The sequence below is a fragment of the Diceros bicornis genome, chromosome X (genome assembly GCF_020826845.1).
Source record: "Diceros bicornis minor isolate mBicDic1 chromosome X, mDicBic1.mat.cur, whole genome shotgun sequence".
Classification (NCBI taxonomy): Eukaryota; Metazoa; Chordata; class Mammalia; order Perissodactyla; family Rhinocerotidae; genus Diceros; species Diceros bicornis.
The window spans coordinates 123,996,714-124,021,656 of record NC_080781.1 but is presented as its reverse complement, the minus strand read 5'-3'; the positions used below and the strand labels follow the sequence as shown (position 1 = coordinate 124,021,656).

Sequence of the window (24,943 nt, the reverse complement as noted above, 5' to 3'; positions counted from 1 at the left end):
GATATCCAGAGCTGACTAACGGTCTCTGGTAACCCCTCTGGCACTCTATTTTTTTATAAGCTCTTAAAGGTAGAAAGGTTGTCAGGGCATGCGGGCACTGAGGATGTGGAAAGGAACCTGAAGACAACTTCTCTCCCCTCTGAACTCAGGATCTCTTACTATGTATGCATTATGAGCTTTATAATAAGAGGAGTGAATTCATATGGAAATACCCCCCTCCAAAATTACCTAGTTTCGTCACTACGACGTGTTCAGACTTTACTAATAGCGTCAATTGATCTTGTGTGAAGTTTCCATGCGTGAGGTTGCCATGTATTCTACTTTTGATCCTTCTAATCAATTCAATGGATGCTAAAGAAGAGTTGGCCTTTATGATGACCTGACAAACACAGCTAAAAAGCAGAGAAAAAAAGAAAGATGTTGCAGTTATGTCAGCAGAGTGCAACTCGGCCTGTGGTGCTAAAATTCAGAACAGATGACTCAACTGGTAGTCCATAAATATTAAACATTTTACAGCTATTAAGTGGCAAATCTTACGAAAAGATGGAAGACAGCATATTGAAATCTTCTGATAAATATTCTTGTATCCAAAACAAACAACAAAAACCCCATTTTCGAAAGAATGGTCAGCAACATTTGCCTTATGTTGAAACTGACTAGCCATGCAATTTCTCTAGGAGTTTGTGATAATTAATAGAGAGGATGAAGTACTCAGGATTTATCACTACAGGGAAAACCTTTTATCCTAGTCTCCAATTTATCCATCATTACTGCGATAAGGCAAATAGGGACATGCTCAATTAGTCTGTAAAGATGTGTTCTGCAGAAGGCCTATTTCTGTAACAGAATAATAATGATGGTAGTGATAATGATAGTAGCTAACATTTGTAGAGCTCTTGCCTCGTGTGTTTTGATTCATGTTATGCTCACAACAAGCTTATGAGGTGGTGCTATTATTATTCCCATTCTACGGATGAGGGAACTGAGCCTTAAGCAAGGTCACAAAGACTTAGTATTTCATTTCTGAATATTCTATCCACTAAAAGATATGTTATGAAAGAATAGGGCTGTCCTTGACCTCACCCTCTGTAGCAAGGTCCTCTAACACTAAATTCCTCTACTATTCCATTACAGAGCACATTTCAGATTCACAAACTTACTTATACCTTTTCTCCATTTCCATTTGTAGATACATCTTCTTGAAGAATACATTTCTTATGTTTCCTACCTGCTGTTGAAAGTTAGATGTGCCTGTGTTGACTCAAAAGTTCTCTCTATGTCTGATCTAAGCCATGCCTCCCCCTCCACTGATCGTATCTGGTGAAGTCCCTGCTCATCCTACCCATTCCAGTTAGAGCCTATCTCTTCTCAGCTTTCACCTTTCCAGTCTGAAGAGGAGTCCTCATTTTTAAACCTCTCCTCTTGCTGCAACAGACCCTCTACTTTTAGCACCCTGAACATTTCAGTGACCTTTCCATGAGCCTCCTTTCACTAATATGTCCTTCTTGAGTGGCGTCAAGCAGACCAACAATAGCCAGTCTTCCAGGAGAAGCTGGATCACGAGTCTACAGGACTGAGGCTGCTTTCCGTGTTGTTTTTTCAATTTCCCTGGTCAGTATTTCCTGGACTTTTTTGACAACAACAAACACTTTATTCCCCCATCCCCAAATTATGACCACTTTGGACCCCATTTTCTCTTCGCTACAAAGAGGCAGCTGGCAGGCTGCTAGGCTGTGCTGTGACCAACCGAAACAACTTATTTCACGAAAGTAAGAGCCCAATTACAGCATCTGTAAAATAACCACTGGGTACTTTGATCTCCATCTGACAACTCTGACCAACAGGCTGCACGTACAGAATTAAATGGAAGGAAAATCAGAACTAAATGTACCAGCTATGAATAAACTCAGCTCCTACCTGTATGGTACATGGGAAATTGTAGCCATTCCTTGCCCTTCTCTCTGTTCCAAATAATGCAAAAGAAAAGTACATAGTCACTGAAATCTATAAACAAAGGTCACAATTGAGTACAGGGCTTATTGTCAACAACAACGATCATAATTATATTTTGCATTTATGAAACACATTGCCGTTTGCAAATCACCCTCAAAAACATCAATGCATTTAGTCCTCACACTAACCCTGTAGGGCAGGCAATGCAGGGATTGTCACCCCATTTTCTAGATAAGGAAGCTAAGTCTCAGAGAAGTTAAATGATCTGCCCAGTATCACACAGCTGATGAGTCACAGAACTTGGAGCAGAATCTAAACCTTCTGAATCTGGATCCTAACATGGTGATGACAATAGTAAACACTACCAAGCATTTACTATGCTCTATGTCTTGTGCTAAGCACTTTACATAAATTATTCCAGTCCGTCTTTCCAACAGCCTTGTGAGGAATGATAATATTGTTATCCCCATTTTACAGATGAGGAAACTGAGGCACAGAGAGGTTAATCAAGTTTCCCAAGGTCTCACAGTCAGGAAGTGGAAGAACAGGGATTCTAACCAAGGCAGCCTTACTCTGGGGACCACATGATCACCAAAAGGCTTTTACACCTATTATTTGAGAGGAATTTTAGTTATGTCATGTTATCTATAATGTATTCAATAAAAAAAAATTCTAACTCAGCTATTTACAGAAAGTATTTTTTTTTTGTTTTTGGTTTTGGTTTTTTTTTTTTTTGCTTGAGGAAGATTAGCCCTGAGCTAACATCTGTGCCAGTCTTCCTCTATTTTGTATGTGGGATGCTGTCACAGCATGGCTTGATGAGCAGTGTGTAGATCTGCACCCAGGATCCGAACCGGTGAACCCCGAGCTGCCAAAGCAGAGTGCGTGAACTTAACCACTACACCACTGGGCCAGCCTCTATAGAAAGTATTTTAAATGATGGCAGATAAATTGGAATGCACTATAGGCTTGATTGTATTTTGTATGGTCAAAATATCTCATATTTAAATACCTTAAAAGCTGTGTGCTTACTATCCTTTCAGCGTCTAACATTGTAAAGTTTTGACACCCTGGAATAAGTACTGAGAATTGGGGCAAGGATGATGGGAGATAGTTTTGTCACACTCTGACTTCACATCTATAAAAATAGAGGGTAGATTTATTATGTGAATGTCAGTTTTGCAAACAATTGTGTCACTCTTGGAAGAACCAGGCTTTTTTGCAAGATGTCTACAACCAAGAAATTCTATTTACCATTTACAATCCCAAAGTCATTCTAACACTCTCATAGCCCACAAAATGTGCCTTAAAAAACTGCCACATAGATCGTTGAGAAAAGCTAAGGATGGTTTTCTCAATGGGTTCTTGTGCAGATCCCAAGGAGAGTGATGTAATTTGACCCTCAGTTATCACAATCGAGCCTTGCCTGATAATATACACTTGGATGGAAGACCTATTTACTTACATCTAATCAGGTATAAAATGGATTACAAGTAGATTCGTTTTGAAAAATTACTTACAAAACTTTGGTCCGTGATTATTTCTTCTTCCACTTCCTCAGAAGTGTCTCTGTATCAAAAGCATCAAAAAATTATAGAAAAATGAAATACAGTACCAAGTACACAAGGGCACAAGTTCAGGAGAAAGGAAACTCTGAGGCAGAACAGTAGAATCTCCCGGCTTGAAACTCAGCTAATACTATGGATCCAAGAAAACACTTCAAAAGAGCTTGGTCATTATTTCCACACCAAAGTGGTGGTAGGCCTTTGACTCAGCAATCCCACTTCCAGGAATCTATCTCATAATAGTACTGGCAAGGGTGCATAAAAATATATGTACAAGGGTGGAAATAACTGAAATGTCCAGCACTAGGTAATTGGATAAATACACTGTGTCACAGCCATATGAAAGAATCTTATGCAGTCATTAAAATGAATAAACTAAATCTGTATGTATTGGCCTGAAAAAATGTACATGATGTATTCTAAAGCAAGAAAAGAAAGTTGTAAACAGTATGTAGAGTAGGATTCCATTCTCTTAGTAAATGCATGGCAACAAATCTAGAGGAATATATGAAATAAGCTATTAACTAGAGCTCTTAGAGGGGTGGGGAAAGGTGGGTTTCTGGATATTTTCACTATCCATGTTATATATTTCTGTAAAGCTCTAAGATTTTACAATGGCCACATTATACTTTTGTAATAAGGAAAAATAATAGACACAATTTTTTAAAAGAATGTTGTATACTTCAGACATCCCCAATTTTCATTTTTTGAGGAAGATCAGCCCTGAGCTAACATCCATACCAATCCTCCTCTTTTTGCTGAGGAAGACCGGCTCTGAGCTAACATCTACTGCCAATCCTCCTCCTTTTTTGTCCCTTATTCTCCCCAAAGCCCCAGTAAATAGTTGTATGACATAGTTGCACATCCTTCTAGTTGCTGTATGTGGGATGCCGCCTCAGCATGGCCGGACAAGCAGTGTGTCGGTGCACGCCCGGGATCCGAACCCAGGCCACCAGTAGCGGAGCGCGCACTTAACTGCTAAGCCACAGGGCCGGCCCCCTCCAATTTTCTCTTAATAAGCTACCTTGGATTTACTTCCATTACTTTCTATGAACCTTCTTGAACCTATTTATATTTGAACATACAAGAGAAACTAAAATACCAGTGTATGGAAGACAGGCAGTCACATTTAATGTTTTAAAAATTAGCTTCTCATGGTTTACCAGAGCCATGCCTATTTTTTCAAAGGGCTTCTTCTGGATGTTTCTTTAACAGGGAACTAATATATATGCAGGGCAAGAGTGGAGGAAATATTTCTCAGATGACCAATTGCCTTTGTCATGGTCTTCTTGATACTACTCAGTGCCTGCCAATTTCACTGCAGTCACCTCTCCAAGTTTGTGCCCCAAGCAAGTCTTGAACTAGTCAGCATTCCTGACTTTAAACATTTCAAGTTCCCTTTGGAATTTCTAATTCCTGAAAATGCATTATCCAAAAATAAAAGACCTTATAAATCCTCATGTATTAGCCATCCCTAGCCTTTCATACCTTTAAGGCGTGATTTTTTTTTTCTAAGTCACAGAATCATGGCATTTTAAAGCTGAAAGGGGCATTAGAGGTAACTGAGTCCAATTCCACTGTTTCCCCTGCTTACTTTCTTCTGTTTTGTTCTCCTATTGACTTTATACCCTACAGTAATAACACAAATTTCTTCCTCACTCCAAAAAGAACCTACACTCAGAAGGGAAGATATCACTCAAAATGCAGCAGCCCCTAAATCTCAGACAAAAACAAAGGAAATCCCCTCTGGATAGGAACAGACCCGGAATGCCCTCAAACTGCACTTCAACCAACAGTAGATGACACTCACATACCTGCCTTTAATTTGAATAGCCAGATTAGCAAGAGCAAATTCACTGTCCTGAAATATAGAATTCAACTGTAAAAGACAAAACATAACAGTTTTAGTATTCCCGCTCCTCTATCTTAACCCAGCAAAGTTACCTGCATTCATTATTTCAGTCGGTTCAACATTTCCATATGCTCCACTCAGTTTTTCAATTTACATTTTACCTACTGTTATGGAGTGAATTGTGTCCGCCCACCAAATTCACGCGTTGAAGCCCTAACTCCCAATGTGACTGTATTTGGAGATGGGAACTTTAGGGAGGTAATAAAGGTAATTAAATGAGCCCATAAGGGTGTGGCCCTATTCTGAGAGGACTAGTGTCCTTATAAAAAGAGGAAGGGACACTGGATCTCTCTCTCTACATACACAGAAAACAAAAGCCAGGTGAGAACGCAGCGAGAAGGCAGCCATCTGCAGGCCAGGAAGGCAGGCCTCACCAGAAACCAACCTTGCTGGCACCTTGATCTTGGGCTTCCAGTCTCCAGAACTATGAGAAAACCAATGTCTGCTGTTTAAGAGACTCAGCGCATCATATTTTGCTATGGCAGCCCTAATGGACGAATACACCCACCCATTTTCAAGCACTTATAATCATGTCATATACATTTGAAAATAAATGCCAATGGAGAGAAAGGGGAAACAGACATCATCATTTACTGTTGGTATCACCTATCCAGGAGGCCACTTAGCGATAGCTATTAAAATGTGAAATGTTCATGTTCTTTCATCCAGCAATTACAGTTGTAGGAATTTGCCCTATAGAAATACTCAAGTGCCCCCCAAATTTATTGCCTGGGCATTATTGTCAGCATTGTTTCTAAACAGAGAAAAAAATAGAAACAACCTAAATGTCTACCAATGGATACCCGGATTAAAAAAAAATACTACATTACAATCATCTAGTAGAATCCTATGCACCTGTTAAAGTGTATGAGGTACATCTATACTTACTGGCATGGATATGCTCAAAGGTACACGGTTAAGTGAAAAAAAAGCAAGTTGCAGAATAGCATAATTAGTAAGATTCCAATTATTTTTGTAAAAGAACATACGTGCATCAGAAAAAATCTGAAAGAAAATACCTCAAACTATTAAGTGGAGTTAACACAAAGAACAGCATTAGAAAGGATATTTACTTTCTGGGTTTAGATTTCAGTGTCTGAATTTTTTGCAGAGAGTGTGTATTACTCTTATTATCAGAAAAATATAAGGATGAATAAAACATTTATTGTGTAGGAGAGGAAAAAAATTAAAATGCAGAAAACAAAACTATTTAAATACGGTGGCATAGACTTTGTTATCACTGCTCTCCTACTTTTCCCAAAGAGGAAAATTCATCAGAGACCCGGAATTTGTATCAGTGGAGGGAGATGTACAGTTCTAAACAAAGTAAAATAATAGCATTCCATAAAAGCGTTTAGCATTGGCACTCTGAAAGAGAGACTGTATACATCCTCATGGTGTTGCTTACAGAGTGGATAGTTTGCAGCAAAAAAATCAAAACCAATTAGCTATGAAATGTATTATGGGTAGAAAAAAGTAAAGCCTCGTTTTAATCTACTCAGTCTTTGTCATATACATATATATATGTCATATATATATTCACATATTTTATATGTACCATAAATATTCAAAAGGTTATTTTACCCAATTTTCTGCAAATTCATTTACAACACTGGTAATAGGGATCCTTGGCTCTTCATCAAAGACAGAGAAGTTCATTTCAATATTGTAGAAAGACACTGTAATTAAAATAAGGAGATTAATTTCATTCATTTAGTTCAAGACATTTAACTTCTATAAATTTAGTTAAAACAGCTCTTCATTTTAAAGAAACCAAACAATGAAATCTCATTCTTAAACTTTGCTCAGTTTAACTCCAAGGTCAAGAACCAGCCCTTTCAGCTCCATATCCAAAAGCAAAATAGGATGTACCATCACATGTTTGCTTTAGTTATTTGGGCAGTTCCCTGATTTCTACACAGTCGATGGACGTTCTGCAAATCCCCCAAATCTTCCATTTTCATTGACCAACAGATTTCCAGTCCAATTAATGGCCAAGCTGAACATTATCTGACAAGATCATTTGTACTGAGAAAATATTTATTTTTCCCTGTGCCTTTCTTTCTGCTTCAGGTTTTTCTCTCTTCATTTCCCTCTTTCTCTTGTCTGTCCTATAAAATTTCAATTTTGGAATGTTAAAAGTTGAAGGAACATCCAAAATTTGAATGATACAGAAGCCAAATACTCCCTGGCCACGGATAAGCATTCCAAGCCAGCTGGAGGTGGAGACTGGAAAAGGCTGAGACCTGAATAAGAGGAATTCAAAAAAGCAGGCTAGACTATCTTCTAGTGTTTTCTGGTATGTGATCAACATGTCAGACCTAAGGCCATATAATCCTCTTACTGGGAAAAGGGCGAGGTTCCTGATCCATGTTCACATTGGCAGAATCAAAATCAGAGTATCAGGAACCAAATGGGTAGAAAGGAGGCTTAGAAATGTCATACTGAATGAAAAGATACATTTGCATTATATTTCAATAAAGCAAAGATAAACAAGATGGCTAGAAAATTCTGTGTTTGGACAAGGTACTTGTACCCACTATCTGAGGAGATAGGAAATACCTGTACCCTTTTTTTTATCCTTTTCTGCCTTCAGAGAACTGGCCACCTTGGAGAACACATGGCCCATTGTGCATGCATCCTATTAGTGATACACTCACACATTGTGGAACATACCTATGGACACAGCAGCAATAGGTGAAGTCAATGTTTCTGTAGATACAACTGAAGGTGTGGAGTGCAGCCATCCTGTCTCAAAAGAGGAAGATAGTCTTGAAGACACAGTTGCTGTAAAAGGATGTGTTACTTCAGTGGATATGAGTGGAAATGAGGCTCCAGTAGCAGCAGATGAAGTGTTGGTTATATTTGGAAGGGAGTCCCGTGTGGGCTTAGGAAAAAGTACAGTAGGGGATGCTGATGCAGCTGGGATTCTGCTCCATGCAGATGTTATTGTAGGGCTAGACAGAATCACGGAGCCAATAGATAGGGTGTGGTCAGTTGTAGGAGGTGACCTACTCATCCTACTAAAGGATGGAGGTTGAGATACAGTCCTGGAGTTGGCAGTCACGGTGGTTCTGTAAGATGCTTCAGGGGATTTGGAAATGTATACACTGTCATCTGTGATTTTTATAGACATAGGGAGAGAAGTTGGGAAGCCAGTAGCGATACTGCCCACTGTAGGTATAGGAGTGGTGTTGGTGAGTATGGTGCTTACAGTAGCAAAGGGTAGTGTTGTAGAGTTAGTGAATGGGTGTGTTGGTGTCATGGTAGAAGTCAGAAATGTGGGTTTTGACCCCTCTGCTGTAGAGGAAGTTATAATGTGAGGAGTATTGGATACAGTTGCCAGAGGGGAACCTGAAGGGAGACTAGATAAGATCCAAGTCAGCATAGGTAAAGTAGTAGCCTTTGAAATTATAGATCCTGAAGCAACACCAGAAGGGTTTAATGGAAGTATGGTTCCAGGAGTTAAAGATGTGTTTTTCTTCTCAAATATGTGCTTAATGTCAGCCAAAGTGGTAGGGATAGATCTTGAAGATACTGACAATGAAGGGCTCTCAGACATCCCCAAGGTAGGAAGAATTCCTGATGTGGAAATTGATGACATTGCCATAACATCTCCAGATACAAGACCAATCTGAGAGGCTGTGAATGTTGAGAAAGACCCAGGAGCAAGGTATGGAGTCTCTGTTTCCATCTTGTTGGGTGCAGGTACATGAGTAGTGGTAGAGACTGGAAATTGAGAATCTTCAGCTGTGGGTGTGTTCCAGGAAGTCATAAGCAGAGACTGGGTGTTACTAGTTGTGGTTCTTGGGAATGTCTGTGTGCTCCCAGAAGTGGAAACTGGAAGTTCAACCATTTGGGATGTAAGAGGAAGAGAAGTCTTTGGAGTAAAGAACTTGGCTTCATTACTATGAGGTGAAAAAAGAAATGATGTCAAAGAGGGTGGGGTTGCACTGGTTGAAGTCCATGGAGGGTATAAAACAGGGGTATTCACAGATGTGGCACCTTTTGCTGGTTCAGTTGTTGAAGTATTTTCTGACAAGGAAGTCATCTTTTCTGTATTTGAAGAAAGGTAAGTGGTGGCTTTTACACTTTTTGTGGGTCCAGGAGTGCTCTCAAAGCTAGTCAAAGATGGGGACACCTGAATATTCAAAGAAGTATGGAGATTCTCTGAAGCGGTAGATGAAAGCACACTTTCAGGGGCAGCAGTTCTGGAATAAGTATTTGTGAGAGCTATTACTCTACCACTGCTTACAGTAGACAGGGAACTGTTAGTAATCCCAGATAATATGCCCAGAGTTGTAGCCTCATCTCCTTGTGATGATTGTTGCGTTGTTGATAGAGATGGTGAAACTGTGGTCTTTGGAATGGAAAAAACATCTTCAGTGTTCTTAGAACTGAGTAGAGAGGAGGCAGTGGTGCCTACAAATGGAGTTACTATCCCGGCCATAATAGTGGCTGGAATGGTTTTCACAGAGGGAAAAGTTGGCTCTGTTGGAGAGGAAAGGGATATAGGTGTGATCCTGGAGGACACCTCTGTCATTTCTGAAGTAGTGAAAGCAGAGGAAATCACTGTGCTTTTTGAAGTAAGCCCAGCATATGTCACAGGTGTGGCATCCAATGTAGATGGTTGTATGGTCATAGTAGTCTTCGGGGTAATTGAAGACAATAAAGTAGAGAATGATCCAACTGTTGTGGAAGAGTGAGAAGAAACAGCTGGAGGTGAGAAAGCAGAGTCATTAACTGACATTGAGGATATCTCAGACACAGGCCCAGAAGTGGCTTTAGAGAGACTTTTCAAATAATCTGGGCGTGCTGTTTTAGAAGATTTAGTCACTAGTATTGTGAGAGTGTCAGAAACTCTTTTGGAGGTGAAGGCAGTGACACTAATTGGAAGTGAGGACATCTGGGAGATAGGAACAGATGTTGCCATAGAGGTTTTCCTAAGTGCCGTAGGTACATTTGGAGCAGAAAAGGCTGTAGTGATCCCATCAGTAGAGATAACTGTAAAATAGGCACTAGACAGTCCAGTGGAAAGAGACAGGGACTTAGGAGAGGTCTGTGTGCTTTCAAAAATGGGAGAGGCAACTGAAGTCCCCTCAGGTTGAGTCGTAGGTGAAAGCAAGTGTGAATGAGTTGTGTTGATGTTAACAGGATTTGACATTCTGGTTGCCCTGGAAGTTATGATATCTACAAATGAAGTACCCTGGTGGTATGAGAAAGGATGAGTCACAGAGGTGGAGCTTACTATGGTTTTCTCACTCCTGGGAGTATGTACTGAAAGGGCACTCATGCCTTCTTTTTCAGGAGACAAAAATGCGGTAGTTGTCAGAGCTTGTGAAGGGAGAGCTGTTTTTCCAAGACTAGTAGACATTTCTGAAATGTGTATGTCTACTGTATTACTTGAGGTCGAGGTGGCTGTAGCCTGTGTACTCCCAGAAGTGGGAGATGAAGCTGAAATCCCATCAGGTGGAGTTGCAAGTGGAATCTCTGAAGGTGAATGTGTTTGGTGACTGGAAATGTTTGTGGTCTCAGCAAACCCTGTATCTATCATTTCAAAGGATGGAGTACTCTGGGAGTCTGAAATAAAAGGACTCTTTGATGGGGACATTTTTGTCACCTCCATAGTACTAGGGGTGTTTTCCAGAGAGGTGGTCATCTGCTCTTGGTCAGAAGATAAGGTAGAAATGTCAGTCACTAATAGGGTGGGGACCAGTGTGTTTACAAGACGTGTGGAAGATTGAGAAATGTGACCATCTACTGAAGAAGTAAGCTTTTTGGCAGAGGTGTGTGAGGGCATGGTCTCCTCAACAATAGAAGTTTCAGTAGCCAAGCTAACAACATCTCCACTACCACTGAAAGTATACGGAAAGCTGAGAAAATGGGTAGAAGTCTTCTCCATTTGAGATATGGTTTGGGTTGCTACTGGTGTAGACGTAGTTGAGATCACATGAGTGGAGGACACAACAGGAATGTTGTCAGGGAGAGATTTGGAGGAGGCAAGAGTGGGTGTGGATGGGGTTACTGTGTCAGCTGAGGTGGAGAGAAGGGTGGTCTCAGCCTCAGCTGCCACAAGAGTGGGAAGTTTCGGCGAGGGAACTGGAGTTTCTGTCAGAGAGGGAACTGCCGTGGATGTCATCCTGACGGAGACTACTGTGGCCTCTGAAGTGGTGTGAATCGAGTCTCTGTGTGTAGGCACGGTATCATCAGTTGTGGAAGCAGTCTCATCCAATGGTGGCACTGATGCTGTGGTCACTGTAGCTGATGACAGAGTTGAGACATCTGAAAACATAGATGTGAAGGAAGCCATTGCCAGTGTAGAAGGCTCAGGCATGGTAACCTTAGTCTCCTCAGACACCACCATAGAGGTGACAGCAGAGACATTAACTGGCAGTGAGAAGATATGGGTAACAGGCACAGGGGTTGCTGAGGAATGGGTAGCTGTAGGCTGTGGGGGCAAGATACCAGCAGTCAAGGACATAGCTGTCCTGTTTGTAGGGATAGTGTCAAAACTGGTCCCCAATATCCTTGTAGTGGAAGAACCCAGGGGTTCAGGGAATGTCTGTGTGCTCCCAGAAGTGGAAGATGCAGCTGGGTTCCCCTCAGATGGAGTCTCTGAAGTCCAATATACTGAGTAGGTGTGAGTGGAATTAAAGATTTCTGTAGTTCCATTGTATGATCTCTCAGGTGTGGTTTTCACCAATTTCGTAGAAAGCCAACTTCCTCTCACCTCAGTAGTTGCAGTTTTATTATCCAATGGGATAGTCAACTTTTCTATATCAGGAAAAGGGGAAATGGTGACAGAAGCTGTCATCATTTGTGGAGATTCATCTGTTGCTTCCAGCATGGTTGCAAATGGAAAAAGCTCACTTGTTGCTGCTACAGTCGATTTTCCCTTAAGATAATGGGAAGTTGTTTCTTTCCTTGTCACAGTAGCATTGAATCTTTGTGTTGTTGCAGACTCTGATACAGTGGCTGTTGTCTCTCCAAATGCGGTTGTACCATCTGTCTCTTTTTGTGTGGTCTCAGAAGCACTCTTCTCAGTAGAAAAATTTGGTTCAGTGTCAGCAAGGGTAGATATTATATCTATTGGTGGAACAGCTGTCTCTCTTGGTGTTGAAAGAAGTTCTTTTCCAGCTACTGTGGACATAGGGGTGATTTTTAGTAGTAAGGTGGTAAGTCTAAATTCAGGCAGTTTGGTTACAGATGTGGTTTCAGAAACTGTAGAGAAATTAGCAAACCACGGAGATGTCAATTTGGATAGAGTTGTTGTATATCTGTCTGTAGTAGCATCAGCAGTAGTAATAGCATCAGTGGTAGTGGTAGTCTCATTCTCTGTGGATGCTTCTCGTGGGATGATAATATTAGTAGTTGTGGATGAATGTTCTGTATTAGAAGTACTCCCAGGGAACACTGATGTCAACAGGGTCTGATGTGGTCTGGAAGTCCAAATGATCTCATTGGTGGAGAATAGATGGGCACCTTCATCTGTTATTGATGTGGGAGCAGACTCAGATGCCTTGAATGTGGAAGCTGATCTAGTGGAAATCAAAGGAAGCATGTTTTCACCACCTGTGGGTGTATTCTGGGTATATACTGGCCCAGTGATTGTAGGGGAAAGAATAGTTTCAGCCACTGTAGGTGCAAGTGTGATTCCAGGAGTCAAGGCTGTATGTGTAGTCTCAGCATCAATAACTGTCTGTACACTCTGAGCTCCAGTGAATGGAGAGGATGTCCTGAAAGAAACGACCATAGAAGAGGCCTCTTTTGGCGTGGAAGTGGAAATTGTATCCTCCACTCTGGGTAAAGAGACATCCTGGAAATTTTTAGATGTTGATTCTGTTTCAGCTGTTCTTAGCACAGGCGTTGTCTCAATAGGCTCAGATGGGAGCGTCATTGAATGAGCTGTAAATGCTATTTCCGTATCAGTTGTTGCCAGTGTAGGTGCTGTCTGATTTCTAGGAAATACAGAAACCACTGGAGCAACTGTGGAGATGAGCACAGACTCAGGTGGGAATGCTGATGCAGTCCCAATGTGAGTAGTTGTAGCTGAAGTCTGTTCCACCATGGACCAAGGTACAGTTTGAGCCACTGGAGGTGCGAGAAACTCCTGGCTAGCTGTGGAGAAAGAGAGGTCCCCAATACCTGTGGATCTGTGTTTGGGCCGAGATGTTGTAGACATGGATGTTGATTCAATAGATGAGAATAAAGATGTTGTCTTCATAACGGCCAACTGAGAGCCAGTTGCTGAAGTTTTGAATACAGTTGAATTCTTGGTAAATCCAGGTGTGTATAGGAAATTAGTAGCCGTAGTTCGATGAAAGGTCTCAGTAGCAATGGCTTCGGCCATTTTTGTTGTCCTTGTGCTCTCTGAAGATGGGGATCTAGTTGTTTTCATGGAATTGGTAGCAGTGCCTATGGAGATACTCTTGGTGGGCAGAGCAATGGTTGCTGAAGTAGACAAAGCACCTGCTGCAAATGTAGCCTTCTCAGCTATGGATGTCTTTAAAAATTTTGGTGCAGTCATTGTTTCCAGAGGTGGAGATGTTGTATTGGAATATGTTATGGTCGTATAATCAGTTGCAAATACAGGCATGCTTTTATTCATCACTGTAGAAGAATATACAGTCTTCTGCGGCTTTAGTCCAGTAACTTGGGGTGGAGTTGTCAAATCTATTTGTTGTGAAAGAGTTGTACTTGTTTCTTGAATTGTTATATTTTCAGAAACAACTGAAAAATTAGAAAGCATGTGTTACTTTGGATTCAGCTTTAGAAATCAGAGATAATTCTTTAAGAAAGAGCTCTCTAATTTTTTCTCATATTTTTAAGAGGAGGTAGATATCAGATATCATCAAATTGCTCAATTAATTGGTTTATCTTAAGATGATTTTTGACTTTCTAAAATCTCTATATGGTTCTCATAACGCCCTGTTTAAGTAACAAGTAGGAGCACATCCATTCCATAGGGTCTCCATAAAAAGATATAGGCACTCCTAAAAGAGGGATGCATGCTAGAGTAGTACACTGATTAAGAGGATTAGCTTTGGGAAATGGACCAATTTCTTGAAAAACACAAGTTATCCAAACTCACTTAAGAAGAAATAGATAATTTGAATAGTCCTGTATATATTAAAGAAATTGGATTGTGTAGCTAAAAATCCCAAAAAAGAGGACCAGCTTTGGATTCAAATAGATGTAGTTTTAAATCCTGGCTCCATCACTCACTCATTATGTAACCCTGGACTAGTTACTTAACCTCTCAGGGCCTCAATATCCTCCTCTGTAATGTGAGATAATAACACCTACCTTTTAAAATTGTTTTGAAAATTGAGTTAATGCATATAAAACACTTAGCATAGCACCTGGCACACAGTAAGTGCTCAGAAAACAATAAACTGTTGTTAATAAAGGCTTGCTATTTTAGACTAGGTCAAATTTATATTATTCATCTAAACACTATAGATTAAAAATGTTTTGATCTGGAACCCCAAGATTAAAATTTCTTGAACATGCACCACTTATGTATATATATATATATATATATTTGTTTATCAGTAGTGTATACATGTATATGTATAATAAATTTGTATTATGAAAATTATAAACATGCACAAAAATAGAAATGTCAAAAAGGTATGATAAAAATAAATGTAAATAGAAGTTTTACAACATTTTCTTCCTGCACTCTAATGTACTATCTGTGTACCCTCTAGAATTATGTACCCCACTTTGAAGACCACTGGAGCCTAGCTTACTTCTCAATTCAAGTCGATTAAATTTGACAAGTATTGTGAATACTATTCTAGGTCCTGTGAGACATGTACAGTCGTCCCTTGGTATCTGCAGGGGATTGGTTCCGGGACCTCCATGAATACCAAAATCCGTAGATGTTCAAATGCCTTATATAAAAAGGCATGGTATTTGCAGATAACCTACTCACATCCTTCCATATACTTTAAATTATCTCTAGATTACTTATAATACCTAATACAATGTAAATAGTTGTTTTACTGTATTGTTTACAGAATAGTGACAAGAAAAAAATTCTGTACATGTTCAATACAGAGGCGACTATCATAGGCCGTTTGATCTGTGGTTGGTTGAATCCGCAGATGAGGAGCCCATGGATACAAAGAGCTAACTGTATAGATTTTATGGCATAATTCCTTCCCTCAAAGAGCTCACAGTCTTATTGGAAAAGTCTTATATTACTGAAATAGTTTTATAAAAAATATAGTATTTTTAAAACAAAACAATAAAATAATAATACAGTTTATAATAAAGTGAACAATGGAATATAATCAGGTTCCAAATGTCTCTAAAGTGCAATGGGAGATCAGTGCAGTGAAAGATCAACACCGGCTTCAAGCTAATGAGGAAGCTTTGCCTTAGAAGATATAGGCCTTTGAGAAATGGTGGGGTTTGGGTAGAGAAGGCAAGGCACATGGCAATGAATATGGAGGCAGTGAAAAGATCAGTCTAGCTGGGAACGAGTATATTGGATAGGAGTGAGAAAGAATGTCAGACTAGGATGGGACCTGAAAGGGAGAGTGGAAAGACAGATGAGAGAAGATAATATAGCAGCTTCCATGCGCTTACTACAAGCCAAGCACTGTGCTACATGCTATCTCATTTAATGCACCTAACAAACTTATAAGGGAGATACTACAATTACTCCCATTTTAGAGTGTCAGAAACTTTACATGAATTGCTCAACTTCAGACTTGGAGTTCAAACCTAGATCTATCATCTGTGCTCTTAACCACCACACCATTTGGAAGGATTTAGATTCTTGAGCAAAGAGAATGAGTTGATAAAAAGTAGTCTTTAAGGAAAATGAATTTCATGGTAGTGTACAGGATGGGTAGGAATGGGAAGAAACTGAAGGCAAGGAGACTCTTTAGGAGACTGGTAGAGCCTTGCTCCCCACCTCACTCCTGCCAACTCTAGGCCAACCCAACTATCCATCGCCTCCATACCTGCACTTGAGCAGCTCAGCACTGCTGGACACAGTCACACAAGAGGAGGAACTAGTATTTCTATAAATTCATGATCACCAACCTCAAATAAGCCTTTCACACAGCCCAGTCATCGTATTACTTTTCTCTGGCCAATTTATGTTCCTACTGTCTGCAATAACTATTTCAAACCTTCCCCATTCTCAAACTCTACCAGCACATGTTTATCAAGTAACCGTGCCTCTTACTTCAAGGGAAAAAATAACTGAAGTCATCAGATAGAAACTTAGCAGTGCTGGTGTCCCAGAAACCTTACACCAGCAGTCATCCCTCCTTTCCTTAAGGAGCATTTCCCTATTGGTTTAAAACATGTTCCAGTCTCTTGCAATAAAATATAAAAACTCCCCATCCCTCTATAGGTACTGGCCTATCTCTCTCCTCCCCATCATTCTCAAACTCCTTTAAAGAAAGTTTATCTACACTTGCTGTCTCCACGCTCCCCTGCCCCATTCTTTAGCCCACACTAATCAGGCTTCTGCCATCATCATTCAACTGAACAGCACTCACTAAGGTCACCAATGGCCTCCATATGGATAAATACGATGTATGCTTTTTCTATCCTCATCTTACTTGACCTCTCAACAGCTTTTGACAATGTTGACCACTCTCTCCTTCTTAAAATACTCTTTTCGTTGACTTCCATGACATAATGCACTCTTGGGTTTTCTCTTACTTTTCTGGTCATTCCTTCTCTATCTCCTTTGCAGACTCATCTTATTTTACCTGGCCATTAGATATTAGAGTTCCCCAATGCTTGGTCCCAGCACCTCTTCTATTCTCACTCTATGTTTCTTCACACCTAGGATTCCAATTTACATCTATACACAGGTGATTCTCAAAGTTACATCTCTAGACCAGCTCTCTATTCTGAGTTCCACATTTATATAACCAATTGCTTACTTGACATCATCTCTTGGATATCCTATTAACACCTCAAACTCAATATGCCCCAACTTGAACTCATTATCTTCTCTCCAAACTGGGTCCTCTTTCAGTATTCCCCCAGTGAATGGCACCATCATACATTCAATTATGCAAGCCAAAACCCTTTCCCTCTGTCTCCATCATTTTCTCTCTCACCTGCCACAGCCAACCCATAATCTTATCCTATGGAACTTATCTTCTAAATATCTCTTGACTCTATCTGTTTCTCTCCATCTCTATCACCTATCACCCTGACCAAGCCACCATCAATCTCTCACCTGGACTACTGCAGTAGCCTCCCAACTGGACTCTGCCTCTACTCTTGGGACCCCTCCAATCTGTTCCATAATGCAATCAGAATGATCTTTTTGAAATGCAAATTTTATAATGTCTCACACACACATTCACACACTCAGCTCCCTTTAGTGGCCTTCCATTACTCATAGGATTAAAAAAACCCACAGTTTTCTTAATAGAGTCTATAAAGCTATGCACTATTTGGTCCCTATCTACCTCTCCAGCCTCAATTTGTGTGGTTTCCCCCTTGTTTTCTGGGCTTCAGCCCATCAGCCTGGTTTCAGTCCTCCAGTACTCGGCATTCTCTTTCCCACCACAAGACCACTGCATGTGCTGTTACCTCTACTTAGGATGTTCTTTCCGCCCTTCTTCCTCTGATTAACTTGTACTCATCCTTCAGATCTCAGCTCATGTGTCACTTCCTCAGGGATACCTGCCTTCCTTGGCCTCCATGACTAGGTCAAACCAATCTACTCTAGGATCTTATGACACTTCTTACCCCTTCTTCATAGTGCTTGTCACAGCTGCAGTTTTACATTTGTGTGTGCTTATTAATGTCAGTCTTCTTCACTACACTGTGGGCAGGGATCTCATCTTTCTTTGCTCACCATTGTATCCTCGGTGCCTAGTAAAGGGCCTGGCACATGGTAGATGTCCAATAAATATTTGTAGGCTAACTAAATAAGTGGAGATGATAAGGGCTTGGAATGAGATTAGCGTGAGGATTCCGAATACTATAGCTATTGGAAAGAGAGAATTGACAGGTTACAGTAACAAAGAGGTTTAAGAGATGGAGAAGACAGAGAAATCTCAGAGAACTCAAATTTTGCTTTGGGGCAACCTGAAGAATAGTGTCGATATTCACAGAAACAGGAAAATTGGGAAAGCAGCCTCACTCAGAAGAAAAACATCTAGTTTAGACCTGGATAAGTGGAATTTGAGGAGATGGTGGAATATCTCAGTGAAAACGGAGCATAGTAAAATTCAAGACTGAGTCATAATTTTTCCCCAGTTAAAATCACTCAAAATGAAATCAGGCATATTTACTGTTGGGAAATTAGCATTTTGAATTTATGCCCCTGGGAAGCATATTATGTACGATGTAAGAATAATTACGGTGGTAGAAAATCTACTAACTTGTTTCACTGTTTTGAGCATTAAAATTACTTTTAATTTGCATATATAGAAATTTTGAGATGTGTGTAGGATGTTCTTTAGGGTTTTGTGGTCATTAGCAAGTAGAATGAGTGACAACAGAAGCCTGTGTTCACAAAAGTACACACATTTATAAGGAGAAAAGTCAAAGTTATATAAGTACTTTTTCACTTAATTTTACAACATTGTTTCAATTATCAGAGATTCACATTCTGTTAGGTTTTATCAAGAAACTGGTATATTTCAGCAGCACAATATTTATTTCAAGCTTTCTGCCTTCAAATCTGTCCACAACTACAAGTAAAAGGAGAATTGTCAGGATCTTGGTTTCCATTTTATGCAGATGGCTTTACCATACTGGCTTAGCAAACTGTTAAAGTGTTACTTATATCACATTTGAGGAGTGTGGCATCCCAGAGCCTGAATCACTCTCTATGAATGTACTAATCATTGAGAGAAGAGTTCACAATTCCCACTCCTTTACAAATGATTAATGACAGAGCTGCATTTACTTTTTAGGAAAACAATAAAACACTAAATACCACAAAAGCTTAAGTTATCTTCTTTGATACAGCATTCAAAGAGCACTGCTAGAGGAATCCTAACGAGTAATGGGAAACTCTTTTAGAGCACAGAGGACAGGAGTTAGGCATGATATTTTTATCTAGAGAGGGCTGAGCTATAGATGTTAATTGTTATTAACACTTCCAATAAGCATCTCAAAAAGAAGTATAATATTTAGATAAAGAAAAACAAATGAGTTGAACAAAATTGTCAAGCAGGTGACATTTTAAGTACCAGATATCTCTTAGGAGATAGTGCAACTTACATTGCTTCATTTTAACCTAAAGCCTGGATTTCTATATTTCAGCAAACTTCCCATTGAATCTTTCAGATGAAAAGTTTTTTCCAGAGGGATTACTGTATCAAGTTTTCCCTCTAAATTCTTTATTAATAAAGACTCGAGTCTTCATTAATTAAAATCACAGAATTTTAGAACTAAGTCTTGGAGATTGTGTTCAATCCCTTCATTTAGAGATTAGGCCCAGAGAGGTGTAGTGTTGAGAAGATGAGATGTCCACAGATGAAATATGTAGAGAAGAAATAAAACAGTACGTGCCAGTACTTCAATTATCTAATACCCATAAGTGCATGCCCTCGAATTACACAGAACCACCACAAACTCAGGAGAAAGAAGGCACTGTACCTAAAAGAATCAGAGAGAGACAAACTTAGATAATAAAAGCCAAGTTCTGCAAGTGCTGAACAGCTCAAGGAAAAGCAATCACCCAAAACAGTGAGACATAAACCTTAGAGGAGAGCATCACAGTGCTAAATCAAAACATGAAGGTGCCCTTGCAAGCCTAGCCATCAAAACTCAATGGGGATCCCAAATCACAGCCATTCCCTGAAACAATATCTTCCTTGAAGAATCATTCATATCCCAAATAAAGGCAATCCAATCAAGTGTCGGTAGCTTTTTAAACAGGATCCGTAGGTATTAAAAATTCTTTCAAACCCTAAGTCTAGCGATTAATTAATTACAAGGGGTTAGCAAACATGTTCAGTTGATACAGAAGAAGCATTTGACAAAATCCCACATCCATTCATGATAAAATCTCTTGGCAAGTTAGGAATAGAGAGTATTTCCGCCCCCCCCCCCCCGAAGCCCCAGTAGATAGTTGTATGTCATAGCTGCACATCCTTCTAGTTGCTGTATGTGGGACTCGGCCTCAGCATGGCCGGAGAAGCGGTGCGTCTGTGTGCACCCAGGATCCAAACCCGGGCCACCAGTAGCGGAGCACGTGCACTTAACCACTAAGCCACGGGGCCAGCCCCTAAGGAATAGAGAATGATAAAGAACATCAGCAAGAAACTACAGCTAAAACGAACCATAATGTTGAAAGACTAAATGTCTTCCTGCTAAGACTGGGAACTAGGCAAGGATGGCCACTCTAACCACTCTTATTCAACATAGTACTGGAAGTTAGAGGCGCTCCAGTAAGGAAAGAAAAAGAAATAAAAGGCAATGCAGATTATTTTACTGTCCATGTAGAAAATCCAAAACAATCTAAAAAAAAATCCTCCTGGAACTTAAAAGTGAGTTCAGTAAGGTTGGAGGATGCAAAATTAACACTAAGCAAAGAGTTCTTTGACTTGATACCAAAAGCATGATCCACAAAAAGAAAAATTGATAAATTGGACTTTGTCAAAACTAAAAGCTTTTTCTCTGTGAAAGCCCATGTAAAAAGGATGAAAAAGCAATCTACAGGCTAGGAGAAAATATGTGTAAAATGTATATCCAACAAAGGACTAGAATATATACAGAACTCTCAAGACTCAAGAGTAAAAAAAAATTCCAATTTAAAAAAATGGGCAAAAGACATGAATAGACAGTTCACTAAAGAGGATATACCGATGGCAAATAATCATAAGAAAAGATGTTCAACATCATTAGGCCTCAGGGAAATGCAGATTAAAACCACAATGGGACATCACTACACACTTGCCAGAATGGCTAAAATAAAAAATAGTGACACCAAATGCTGGCAAGGATGCAGAGAAACTGGATCACTCATACATTGCTGGTAAGAATATAAAATGGTATAGCCACTTGGGAAAAACAGTCTGACAGTTTCATATAAAACTAAATGTGCAACTGCCTTAGGACCCAGCAATCGTTCTCCTGGGCATTTATCTCAGACAAATGAAAGCATCATCACACAAAAACCCATACACAAATGTTCATGGCAGGGTTTTTCTGGTAGGAGCCAAACATTGGAATCAATCCAGATGGCTTTTAACAGGTGAATGGCTAAACAAATTATGGTACATCCATACCATGGAATACTACTCAGCGATAGAAAGGAACGAACTCTTGATTCAAGCAACAACCTGGATGGATCTCCAGAGAATTATGCTAAATGAAAAAAAGCCAATCCTAAGAAGGTTACATACTGTATGATTCCATTTATTAACGTTTTTGAAATGAAAAAGTTGTAGAAATGAAGGACAGATTAGTGGTTGTCAAGGGCTAAGGATGAAGGGAGCAGAGAGGGCTGGGGAGAAAGGGCAGGAGAGAGGCAGGTGAGTTTATAAAAAGTCAACATGAAGGATCCTTTTGATGCTGAAAGCGTTCAGTATTTTGACTGTGGTGGTGGATACACAACCCTACACAGATGATAAAATTGTATAGAACTTAATACACACACACACACATATGAATACAAGTGAAACTAAAGAAATCTGAATAGAGGCGGAGTCAAGATGGCGGCGTAAGCAGACTCGGAACTCACCTCCTCCCGTGGACACAGCCAATTTACAACTACTGGTGGAAAAATTACCCCTGAGACAGAACTGAAAACTGGATGAGAGGAACTCCTGCAACAACGGACAATCCTAACTGAGGTGGAAGAGGCAGAAACTCCCTTCTGGAGGGGAAAAACGCCGCCTTCACAAGCCGCCAGCTTCACGGCCTCGGGAGCAGCCCACAGGTCCGCAGCCTCCCTGGAGGCGCTGGGCCCTGAGCCGGGGAGCGCCCCCGCTGTGGGCATTTTGTGAACCCAGCACAATCGAGACCAGCGGCATAATAACTGACTGTGCCTGCTACTAAAACACTGGGGAGCACCCCCAGAAAACCCGGTTCACAAAGAAACTAAAACTGGCTCTTAAAGGGCCCGCGCGCAAACTCACCCGTTTCAGGAAGCATCCTAAAATCACCAGAAAGAAAGGTGTACAGTGCTTTGGTAACAAGAGACTCACCTAATAGGCCCTGAGTACATCTCGGTGAGGGGTGAGACCTCTCCAGGGACTGGGACATTGGCGGCGGCCATTGTTGTGGCCTGGTGTGGGCGTGCTGACACAGACACCATTGGAGTTCTCCCTGAGGCCTGCTAGCCCAGGGTCTGCCCCACCCGCTAGAGCACCGATTTAATCCAGCTCAGCCAGGGCAGGCAGCCCACCCTAGAGACTGGCCCCACCCAACAACAAGCCCTCAGGCAACTTGTGGGCCTGCATAGATTGGTGACTGGATTCTCTGCAGCCTGGCAACTGAGCCAACTTGAGCGGGGCAGGGTGTGCACAAGGAGCGGGTGGAGAGTGTGGGGCGGTGGCAGAGTGTGTGGGGCTCCCGCCGTGGAGAGACTGGGTCCGCTTGGGGAGGTCGGGGCGCTCACACGGGGCAGGACTGTGTTGACTGTGTGTGTGGACCTGTGTGAGCGGCAGGGCTTCTCAGCCGCAGAAGACTTGTGCTTCTCAAAGACCCACATAGGAGGTTTGCTCCACCTTCCAAAACCTGAAACAATTGGGTGCTCCTGTGCCTGAGGCCAGCCCCACCCAGCTGCAATCCTCAGAGAGCTGACAAGAGACCTAATAGGCTAGAGGCTTACAGCAATTGTAAGGCCCTGAGCCTAACAACCTGCCATGGTGGGGGCCTACTCACTTAAAAGAAATACTGCAACACAAATGTGGTATTAGAACTTGCAGCCAACTGTGCTGGGGCCCCCCACACCTCATAAAGAGACTGAAGGGCCCACAACAACTACAAGCAGCTGAGCATTACAACAGCTGGCCAGGAGCATAACTCAGCCTCCCTGGGCGCCTACAGGGAGAGCAAACAGGCCACAGCAGAAGGATACACGTAGCCCACATAGGGGTCACCCCTGGAACATTGAGAACTGAGGGAAGCACACTGGAAGCCTCCTAAGGCATCACTTACATAAAGTCACCTATCCAAGAGCAGGAGACGTAGCTGACCTACCTAATACGTAGACACAAGCACAGGGAAAGAGGCAAAATGAAGAGGCAAAAGAATATATTCCAAGTAAGGGAACAGGACAAAACCCCAGAAAAGGAACTAAGTGAAACAGAAATCAGCAACCTACCTGACAGAGAGTTCAAACTAAGAGTGTTAAGGATGCTCACTGATCTGGGGAGAAGAATAGATGAACTCAGTGAGAACGTCAACAAAGAAATGGAAGATATAAAAAAGAACCAATCAGAAATGAAGAATACAATACTGGAAATGAAAAATTCATTAGAGGGACTCAAAAGCAGAGTAGAGGATACAGAAGAACGGATCTGTGAGCTGGACGAAAGACTAGAAGAAATTACCCAAGCTGAACAGGTAAAAGAGAAAAGAATTAAAAAGACTGAGGACAGTCTAAGGGACCTCTGGGACAACATCAAGCGCACTAACATCCGTGTTATAGGTGTCCTGGAAGGAGAAGAGCGAGACAAGGGGGCAGAGAATCTATTTCAAGAAATAATAGATGAAAACTTCCCTAACCTAAGGAAGGAAACAGACATCCAGGTACAGGAAGCACAGAGAGCCCCAAACAAGATAAACCCAAAGAGGCCCACACCAAGACACATCATAATCAAAATGTCCAGAATTAAAGATAAAGAGAGAATCCTAAAAGCCGCAAGAGAATGTCAAGTTACGTACAAAGGAAACCCCATAAGGCTATCAGCTGACTTCTCAGCAGAAACCTTACAGGCTAGAAGAGAATGGCACGATATATTTAAAGTGCTAAAAGGAAAAAACTTACAACCAAGAATACTCTACCCAGCAAGGTTATCATTCAAAATGGAAGGAGAGATCAAAATTTTCCCAGATAAGCAAAAATTAAAGGAGTTTGTCACCAAGAAACCAGTGCTACAAGAAATGTTAAAAGGACTGATTTAAGGGGAAAAGAAAAGACCACAAATAGGAAAAATTATCTATTTCCATGATTAGAACATAATGGATACAAATGCACAACAAAGAGGTTAGATATGATATCAAAAACATGAGGGAGGAGGGGAGTTAAAGAGTACAGCTTTCAGACAGAGGTCAAACTAAAGTGACCATCAATTCTGTATAGAAGAAGAAAGGAACAGAGAAGGACTACTAAAACACTGAGAAAAAAAAAAGTTAAAAAATGGCAGTAAGTACATACTTATCAATAGCTACTTTAAACGTCAATGGACTAAATGCTCCAATTAAAAGGCATAGGGTGGCTGACTGGATAAAAAAACAAGACCCATATATATGCTGCATACAAGAGACACACTTCAGACCTAAAGACACTCACAAACTGAAAGTGAAGGGATGGAAAAAGATACTCCACGCAAATGGC

At 40.8% G+C, this 24,943-nt stretch overlaps 1 protein-coding gene across 1 annotated transcript in view; it reads right to left on the bottom strand.

Annotated features, from left to right (window-relative positions):
• ADGRG4 (adhesion G protein-coupled receptor G4) overlaps positions 1–24,943 on the bottom strand; it is a 98,886-nt gene that overhangs the window by 52,069 nt on the left and 21,874 nt on the right. The window contains 6 exon segments of the mRNA XM_058535121.1: positions 229–392; positions 1,918–1,997; positions 3,474–3,505; positions 5,325–5,397; positions 7,015–7,109; positions 8,107–14,160. Coding sequence (XP_058391104.1) covers positions 229–392; positions 1,918–1,997; positions 3,474–3,505; positions 5,325–5,397; positions 7,015–7,109; positions 8,107–14,160 — 6,498 coding nt within the window.